Source organism: Gekko japonicus, unplaced genomic scaffold (assembly GCF_001447785.1).
Source record: "Gekko japonicus isolate JY-2015 unplaced genomic scaffold, Gekko_japonicus_V1.1 scaffold409, whole genome shotgun sequence".
NCBI lineage: Eukaryota > Metazoa > Chordata > Lepidosauria > Squamata > Gekkonidae > Gekko > Gekko japonicus.
In genome coordinates, this window is record NW_015161963.1 from 719,600 (window position 1) to 729,576 (window position 9,977).

General features: G+C 45.1%; 2 protein-coding genes across 3 annotated transcripts in view; both read right to left on the bottom strand.

The window, feature by feature from the left end:
* The window catches only part of LOC107126084 (hydroxysteroid 11-beta-dehydrogenase 1-like protein B), a 10,353-nt gene extending 6,869 nt beyond the window's left edge, over positions 1–3,484 (bottom strand). Inside the window, exon 1 of the mRNA XM_015429584.1 lies at positions 3,271–3,484. Within this exon, the coding sequence (XP_015285070.1) occupies positions 3,271–3,352 (82 nt within the window). The 5' untranslated portion in view covers positions 3,353–3,484. The remainder of the gene's footprint in view (positions 1–3,270) is intronic.
* A 3,528-nt stretch (positions 3,485–7,012) lies between these two features.
* The window catches only part of SIRT4 (sirtuin 4), a 7,246-nt gene continuing 4,281 nt past the window's right edge, over positions 7,013–9,977 (bottom strand). For both annotated transcript variants that reach the window (XM_015429603.1, XM_015429605.1), the window contains exons 4-5: positions 9,010–9,197; positions 7,013–7,317 (exon numbers count right to left, since the gene is read on the bottom strand). In XM_015429603.1, the coding sequence (XP_015285089.1) occupies positions 9,045–9,197 (153 nt within the window). In that variant the 3' untranslated portion in view covers positions 7,013–7,317; positions 9,010–9,044. The remainder of the gene's footprint in view (positions 7,318–9,009; positions 9,198–9,977) is intronic.

Genomic DNA, 9,977 nt, shown 5'->3' on the forward strand with positions numbered 1-9,977 from the left:
CCCTGCATGTATCCTTTTTATCTACAAATTTTGCCACTATTTAGGTCTTTAAATCAGCTTATGCTCCCCCTAAGCTGTGGAGTCTTGTGAGCAAAAGTTCTACTTTGTGAGCTACTGGCGTTAAAGTTGTGAGTGAGCAATTTGGCTACTGCATAAATTAGTTTGCTCTGGAGCCATCCTTCCTGAGCTAGACAAAAATCTGTGATCAAGAGGTGTCATGATCTGGGCTGTGCAAGCAAGGCCTAGTAGGCCCAGGGAGCCTGGCTAGCAGTGGGAGGAGGCCACGCCTACAACTCCCACAAGCCCCTGAGAGGTTTTGGAGCCAAAATTAGCCAATCACAGAGAAAGGGGACTTATAACAAAAGAGCTGGTACAGAGGAAGAGTTGTTCTTTTTCCCAGGGAACAGGGCCAGAAGGAAGGCTCCTGTGGGGAAGAAACCCTCATCCTGAGGGAAGGGTAAGTAGTCTAAGGCCACTTGAGATAGTGAGCTAGGGACAGTATATTTAGACGCGTTAGGGCATTTGATTTCTTTTCACCCACTTACTGTTATTATCCCTGCAGCTTGTTTGTTTGACCTCCTATAAAATAAACCTTTTCCTTGTTGTTTACTCTGCCTAGTCTTCACGCCTATTATTCAGCCAAAAGGGAGGTCTGAAGGTCTTGGGAGGGTGCTCTGGGTCTTCTCAAAGGATCCTAATTCCAGAGTGGTGGCAGCATCAGGTGATACCCTACCTGAGCTGTGACAGGAGGCTAAAAAACTGAGCTAGCTCACACTAACTGCTTACAAACATTATTCAAAATACACCTTTTTAGGTCTGCAAGGTGATACCCATAGGAGAAACATCCTCTCCATTCTTTGAAGGAGGTACGAGAACATAATGAGTGCCCTGCTGGATCAGACCAGCATCCTGTTTTACACAGTAACCAACCATTTGCCCTGAATGATCAACAAATAGCATAGGGGCCAATGCCTTTCCTGATGTTGCCTCTTTGCGTTGGTGTTCAGGGACTTTACTGCCATTTGATGTAAAGGATCCCTTTAGTCATCACAGCTGGTAGCCATAGCTCCATGAACCTGTCTAATCCATTTTTAAAGTCATCTATGCTCATGGCCATTATTACGTCCATTGGCAGTAAATGGTACAATTTAATTACTTATTGGCTGTAGGAGGATAAATTTTTGTCCATCTTGAATTAATTATTGCACATCGACTTCTGATTGGGTGGCCAGTGAAGAGAGTGGGGATGTTCTCCTGAGTTGTCCTCCATGCATTCCTCTTGCTGCTGATCAGACTCTAAGGAGACGTTATCAACTAGGTGGCATTTTCAGTTTCTTCCAAGGAACACTGATGCCTAATGAACCCCACTTGTATGAACTGAACATGTGCCACAGAAGATTTTGGGTAACAAGGCTAGTGGAGCAAATGCAACTGCATGTTGTGGGTTTCATTGGAGCTTATGCAGTTCTTAGGAATTCTTTTGCTTTCACTGCATGACCCTAATTAGTCTCTGCTATTATTATGCAATATCTCCGTCTCTGGGCACAATTGAGAAGCAAACTTCTGCAACAGGTTTCTCAGGACAGTACCTTACACCCACATGCGACTCACCCGGTACTTTCTCTAAGCAAGAAGAAACAGCAGTGAAAAGAAACTGATGAGGTGAGGGGGCTCCTCCTGCAACCCGCCTTAAGTTGTGATGGGACCTACTTGTGGATCCCTCCAATATGCAAGCAAATTTTCAATTAGAGATTGTACTAATGTTCGGCCTCTTAGCTTGCAAGATAAGAGTTCTTCCATTCCCACTGTATTTGGGTATTACCTTAACTGGATTATATATATTCAGGTGGAGTAGTCATGTTGGTCTGAAGCAGCAGAACAAAGTTTGGGTCCAGTGGCACCTTTAAGACCACCAAAGTTTTATTCAAGGTATGAGTTTTTGTGTGCAAGCATGCTTCCTCATATACAGGCTGAAACAGAATCTCCTCAAGCCCTACATACAGAAAGATTGAAGGGGGGGAACAGTCAAAGCTAAGATGCATAAGCAAAGCTGAAATTGCATCAAGGCGGCCAGTAAGATCAATGAATGGCAGCAAATTAGCACACAAACACGAGAGCTTACAAACTGATGTGAGAAGAACAAAGCTTGAGTCCAGTGGCACGTATGTTAACCCAGCCAAAATAAATATCCAACAGACACCGGTGGTTAACAGTCATGCAAATGCAAGTGCAATCCTAGGGGCAAGGGAGGGAGCAAGGGTCCAAAGGGGAGTAATGAAGCCACACGCATATAACTGGAGAAAAGGAGGCTACAGCTTTTATTGGAAAAACAATCACAGGGGCATTGGTGCATCATGGGCCATGGATCTAGCATCAGGTGACCCACCTGTTGGCTGACGACACAAACTGTCCTCCCAGCCCACCTGTGGGGGTGCCACATGGGATAGCACATGGAGACAAGCCTCTGTGTTGTTCACTTACCATCTGAGGATGAGGGCCCTGCGATACTGGGCATGTCGCTAAATGACCACCCCCTACCCTGAGACCCCTTATCAGGGTCCCCAGACTGGAGGCAGGCATGCAGACTCAGCCTCTCCCCAAAACTGGATCTGGCCTGATGCCCAAACTGCCATGAAAAGCTGTGACTGAAAATGCCAACTGCCAAGAGGCCTCAGCGGCAGCCCAGTAAACAACAGGGGACGGAGCAGATTGAAAACCTCTACCTTCTGGTCTGCCTAGAGGCCCCCACCCCCCCGCAGCCATCTCAGGGACCTGGATTGGCAGGTTTAAACTGCCACCGGGCCAATCAGTAGGTCCCCTCACCACCTGCCACGGAAAGGAAGGGGAAGCCGTCCCCTTTTGCCTGCTGGCGGCTGATTCTGAGGCCACAGCTTGTCAATATGTCCAAAAAGTGGGGAGACTTCATATAAATAAAATGCCTCTAACAAATCGGGTAATTTAGTGACTAAGCCCCAAATGCGGACACTCGCTATAGCACATATATAATCAGCCTCTACTAACACTATGCATCTGGAAGAGCCGTGGGAATAGCTTTCCTGCATTAGCTCCCAGCATGTGGCCAGCTGGCCTCATGTACCCTTAGCTGCACATAATTTTCGCTGTGCCTCTACAATGCTGCAGCCAAAAGTGAAAGCCTCCAAGGCCCCACCCTCTGATGGCCATGTGATCAGACCCAAAGGTGGCAGAATACACAGCTTGTCTTCTGGCTGCTGGAAGAAAGAAGGTGCTTCTATCGAAGCTTTTGCTTACCTGCAGAGACGGATTCTGGGCTATAGAAATAGTAAGCACAGAGGCCGATGATGAGTGGCACAAGGATCTTGAGGACAGCCATTGTTGCTTCTTGGATCTGTCATTCACTTCAGGACTGCTCTCTTTCATCCGTGGGCTAAAAGCTGACGAAGGATTGAAAGTCCAGATTCAGCCTGTGCTGTTCACACTCCTCCCTCTATGGAGCAATCGCTCCTGGGTGTGGTCACAGGAGGAGCCAGGTGTTGGTTATGCCAGCATGTTCCCCCCAGGGCGGCATTCTCTTGGAAATCACTGATTGTTGTTCTGGTACAGATAATATGAAAAGACTGCAGGAGAAAGCCAGCAGGAAACAACGCGCATGCCCAAGAAACTGTTACGCCAGTGCTGCGTTTGCCTCAGAACGTATGAGCGAGTCCTCAGCCTTAACGATAGCTGCATGCAGATGGTAACGACTCTACATTTCACTGTCATCATTGCTATCATGAATGCAGAGGCTTTTGCCCTAGAAGTGGAGCATCTGCCCGGAGCTTTGTGCACCCTTCCCTCACATGCATGATCCCTGCATAGCATGCTTGTGATTAAATTCCTTGATGTGTAATTTCAACTACAAAAAGTAGTCATGTGCATGGTGGGGGAAGTCTGATATGGATCAGGGCTGCAGATCTGGGGATGGGAGGAGGTTAGCTCTGCCTCCCTTTGCCATTTCATGAATCAAAAATGGTTATTCTGCTCCAGCTGTCTGAAGCCCTGGTAGGGATGGATATCAGACTCCTGGAGCTTAAAGCAGCCTGGGGAAAACACGGGGAAAAGAGACCCTCCCCTCCCTGGCCTCACTCTGTATCATCACTTCCACACATGAAGCTGCCTTATCCTGAATCAGACCATTGGTCCACCAAGGTCAGTGTTGTCTACTCAGACTGGAAGCGGCTCTCCAGGGTCCCAATTAGAGGTCTTTCACATCATCTACTACCAGATTCTTTTAACAGGAGATGCCGGGGACTGAACCTGGGACCTTCTGCATGCCAAGGAGATGCTCTATCACAGAGCTGCAGCCCCCCCCCCCCCGGTTGTTTCTGCAGCTAAATTACAGGGGGGAGAATCCAAACTGAGGATCCCAAACATCACGTGTAGTTTTGACCTGAAGTGTAGTGGGTTAAATGCATGTAGAAACCACTGAGACAGATGTAGTGATCAGCATGGTTTACTGGTACACAACAAAGACTAACGGCCGGCTGGCCAACTATATACACACTTGGGGACGCCCCCTAGGTCCTGTTGGTGGGTTTGAATCTCCCGCCATGGTCCTATTGGTTCCCCAATGGAGAGACTAGGAGCCTAGTCCCCATTGTTCTTGCAGAGTCAAGCTCTGGGGAATTCGCTGGCCCCTGGTGGCGGTCAGCGGACATAACATGACCTGAGATGCTGGCAGAGTAATTAACAGCAATGGTGCACAACCTGATTAAAGAGTAGATAAAGGTTTATTTAGGAATTAACATACTTGATAGGAAAGAGGAGAGACAGAGATAGGTTCCTAACTACATCTCTAGCTGAGAAGGCGGGTAAGACTGAGTGTGGCACTTCTGAGAAGAAGGGGGAAATTGCCCTAAGAGTAGCAATCTGGAGACAGACAAGGAATGACACTGAACAGGAGAGAAGCGCTGACCTCACTATCCTATCTAAAGAGTGTCTCCTTGCTGCCCCCTGCAGGGTCTTCTTCTCTTCTTCTGTGTGTACACCAGACATTGCCTTCTACAACATGAGAGACTCGTGTTTCAGTGTTTGCATTACGTGCCCTGTGAACACACAAGCAATATAACTCAAACTACAACATGCAATAAAAAGTGGTTGGTGGACGGGGAGGGAAAAGGAAACCCCACAGCTGAATTGAGCAATATAATCTACATTCTGCACAGAGGTTAAGCAAAAGCAACAGGTCAGCTACATGTGGTCACCTGCTCCAGCACATTAGAAACAAATGCACAAGTGTAAAGCAAACACATGAGCAGTCTGGACAAAGGGAAAATCACCACCCAAAGCTGCTGAGCTGGTGCAATGATTGACTGGAGGAAAGGGGGGGGGGGAGACAACCACCAAGGTGCTAGTTGGGACACATCTCTTTGGTAGGAAATCTTTGGGTTGCATGGTGCTCATATTATACATGTACTCTCTTGCCTAAGTGCCCCACCCCACCTCCTTGCAGCTGTGGATAATGAAGCAACATAGGGTTACCAATCTCTGGGCGGGGCCCAAAGTTTTCCTGGAATTATAACTTTGCCAGATTACAGACACCAGTTCCTCTGGAGAAAATGGCTGCTTTGGAAGGTGGACTCTATGGCATCGCATCCCTGCTGAGCTGCCTCCCCCCACTGTCCTTTCAAATCTACAGGAATTTTCCCACCCAGATCTGGCAATCCTAAACAAGATGAAGTGCCGGAATCAGCTGTCAGATTGGACTCTGGAAATAATTTCGATCAGTCTGGAACCTCTACAGTATTTCTCTGTGTAGCAGGATTCAGGCTGGAGTGTGATCAGTGAAGTTCTGACTGCATACCCACAGTCATATCTGAGATCCAAGAAGATGGTGGCAGCGGCTCTTGATTAGTGGACTCTTAATAGGTTTGCCTCTGGAGTACACAACGGAACTGGAGACACACAGTCAATTGTGCCTCGGTGATGCATGCCCACTGTATGTTCCCACGTTTCATTCTTTGTTCACACATGTTCCTTGAAGATAGCAATGTCTTAAAGAAGGAACAGAACCCCCCCCTTTATTACTCTCCCACAAAGGTATACCCTTATGACCTCATGAAACAAATTGCACATATGTTTGGAACAATGCTGAGAACAAACTGCTTTGGCAACACTTATTAGCATAACCAAAAGCTTGGGTGCTCTGTGCTTGGGATTGGATGGCTCCTTCTCCCAGCCCCATCCTTTTCTGCCAGCTATGGGCTTGCAGCTGGGCTCTGACTCAGGCACAGAGTACAATCCCAACAGCTGAAATATTGGGATGAATTTTAGGGTGGAGGGCCTAGACCTTCTTCTCTCTACTGGAAAGACTCCCCTCATTCCCCACCAGCTGCCAGGAGGGACCTGGCAACCCTAGCTCTGAGGCAGATTATGAGTCATCAATAAAAAACTATAAAATCTACAGGCAGAAATTCGTAAAATCTATTTTCCTGCTGTGGTGGAGTCCAAAGCAGCTGCCCCTGCAGCATGCATGATGCTCCTAGTCTTTGATTCCAGGGCTGGGCAGAAAAGAGACCACAATATTATCAAGGGACGGCTGGCCAGTTTCTGGTGGGCCACCTGCTAAGCTCCTTGTGGCAAATGCTGGTCATTTGTCTAATCCAAAAAGGCATCTGGTCAGTGGGCATGCAGTTCAGGGGGTCACTGAATATGAATGAATTTTCTGTTTGGATATTCTCAAACTTTGTAAGTGTAATAAACACCAAGTGAATCATGAAACTTCTAGTGCAGACAGCCTGCCCACCCTTGCCTTATTTTGTCTCATCCCAATATTTATGGTCACTGCCCAAGTGCTAGGTCTGCCTTGTTTACTTGTGGTTCTAGCTTTGGCATTGCTTTTTGACATATATTGTGTTTTATGACCATCTGTTTTGTTTTGTTTTATTTTACCTATATTACTGGTTTTGTTCCAACTGTAACTCATATTATAGGACGGCAGCATTAAATCTCACAAAATTAATAATAAATACCCAGGACAGGGAAAGGATCATATTTCATTTTATTAACCACATTTCTATCTAGCCCATCTTTGACGACTCAGGGCTGTTCATACAGATGGAAGCACATCCAAGTAACAATCCATAATCTGAAAACAGTTATTGACTCCAGCTGTATGCCTGGCATTACACAAAACCACAGATGCGATACAGTCCTTCTCCAAATCGGTCCTTGAATCCTCCTTCCACTTCTGCTTGTGGGCTTTCTGACTGAAACAGCTTCCACATCACTGTCACGTGGCTGTCCACTCAGTAAAGCTTTTCCTAAGTAACCAAAACCCAGGACCAGGCAGACTCGGCACTAAAAAAGAAGCACCCAAATCACCCGACTTTTGCAACACAAAATCCTGAGTTCTACAGCTCTTAGAAACTCATGAACTAATTACTTTGCATTGTTTATTCCCAAATGTTTACTCTCTTGCCTAATTAATTCTTCTTGTGTTTGTAAACAATAAGGAACCCCCAAATCCTCCACCCTCCCTCCCAGTTTTTGACCCCAAACGTACATGTTCAGCAGCTACTCTGCTTTATGAGATGTTGCTCACACACTTTCAAACTCTTTTCCTGACACCAGGGTTAGGAACTTGGCTCTTTCTCCTTCTTTAAGGAAAGTCAAAATGGTCAGAAAGAGGAATTCTGTGGCTTTTTTGTGCAACACAGGCACAATCCTTATGTTAGTTACAGGTAGGAAAGACATTCTTGAAGTCAAGCAGTGCACTTATGGCTCTTAAATCCTACAGGCATATAAGACTGCAGCCCCTACCCTGCAGTGTTATTTTGCAATGACCCCCCTTTCTTTCACAGGTTGGATTCCAGGTGAACCGAGTCTTACCTGAATCCCCACAATCTCCATTTCAAGCCCATTCCCTTCTATGCACCCAAAAGCACCGCAGCCTGATTTGGAGTGATGTCCTTCTGGGATTCTTCTGCCTCTGTATCTTCCAGCAAAGATGGAACATAGGGAGTAGGACATGCAGCAATCTGCAGCCTGAACTCCCCTGTTTCCATCTTTTGCACTGAGTCAATGGCATACTTCAAAATGCAGAGCATTGTAAGTGTTAGAACCCAAGAGGTATATAGGAAGAAAAGATGTTCTGAACCAGGAGTCTGTCAAGAGACTGTCATCATTCAGCTTGTTCCTCTCGGAGGTTTTCTCACTGGTGATTAAATCAGATTTCTGGGCAGCTCATGGGTCACAGGAGCCTGTAGCTACCAGAAGCAGCAGCGGTTTAATTGCTAAGACTCAGTGTATCCTAAGCCATCCTAAGGAGTTAGCGGCTGGCAACTCAGTAAGTAGGGCTGCGTGTACACTATGATTCTGCTGGACTGCAGAGGGTGGAACTGAGCACAGAATCTCAGCTTTCTTTGTTTTTAAAAAGTGAGTATCTAGCCTTTATAGCTGCAAGGATACACTTCAAAGTGTGTAAGCAATATCTGCTGAAGAAGATTACAAGTCTCTGCTCCTGAACTTGTAATTGTTTTAGGGTGCAGAATCTTACTGGACCTTGTACGTAAACACAAAGGCACCTTGCACATAGCTTTAAAAATCACTCTGACCTCTAGAACTGAAGTAGATATTGAACATGTGATAAAGTTCCCAATTTCAACCTTCAAAGAATGAATATGAAAATTTCGACTAAGAATTCTAACCTGCATATTTGGTAAAAAGTTTATACCTCAAAACATGAGTGCTTTTGCTACCTCTTGGCAAGTGTCAAAACACAAAAGCCTCACAAACTTAAAGTGCTTTTATTATGATACGCTGTCAAATACTAAACGTAACTGTTCATCAACTATTAAATACAATGAAATATCAAATATTTGGTGAACCTTTTGAAGGAGAATTTTGGGGAGCAAATTAATCTCCTCTTTGCTAGCAGGCTAGCTCAAGCATCTTTCCTCCAGCCTCTAAATAGGTATTTGGGCAGCCAACTTTTCAGTGGGTACAATTAATTCATCCAATGTGCTAAAACGTGGTACCTAAGTTGCTTACCTTTAAATGTTGGCTTCTCTGGACCTGGATTTGGATCACTGTATGACAATCAAGGGCAGCAGCTCTCCACAACGAGAATTCAGCTTCAGAACCGCCAGGGGATCTGACCTTGTGGGGCCAATATTAACTATGGCAATGGGTAGCTTCCTGTCATGGGCCGCAAGGGCAAATTTGTAAGCTGAGTACACCTGCCGGGATACAAACCGACAATCCATTTTACAGCCCAAGGAGGGAAGTCTAATGGAAGCTTATAGCAGTCTAGCAGTTAAGAGTATAAGAAAAAGCATTTGACAACCTATCTTGGGAATTTTTAATACAGAAACTGAATATTTGTGACAGTGGAAACCATTTTTTGACGATGATAAAAGCAATATATAAGAAACAACACGCACAGATTCTAATAAATGGAGACTTGACACAGAAAATTGAAATTCAGAAAGGAACAAGACAGGGATGTCCTTTGTCACCGTTGCTGTTTATTTTTGCAACCTGAACTAATATTACTCGATTTATGGAATGCCCCTCATATACCCAAATGCAGCCAAGACCTCATTTCGACTCTGCTAATAGCTGCTAAGGTGGTTATTGCGAGTAGCTGGAAATCCACCGACAAACTTCTTCTTTCCTCTTAAAAATCTGGGACTTTTACATCATGGATAAACTCTCTGATGCAGTGGCTTCCTCTACTAATAGTTCATGTTCAAAATCTACTTTATGCACGAAATGGTCTCCTTTTTTAGAATATGTCTTCAATAATGACACCTCTAAATTTGCTGTTCCTTCTCAGTATGTTGCAGTATTTTATTATATGTAATTTTGTGTTGGTCATATTTATACCAAATCCCATTGTTGTTTACTGTACTATTGACTAATAAAAATTAAAAAAGAAAAAGAAAAAAAAAGAAACATTAAATGAACAGGTGAGACAGAACCAGCGCATACGCCTTAAAGTAACAAAAAAAAAACAA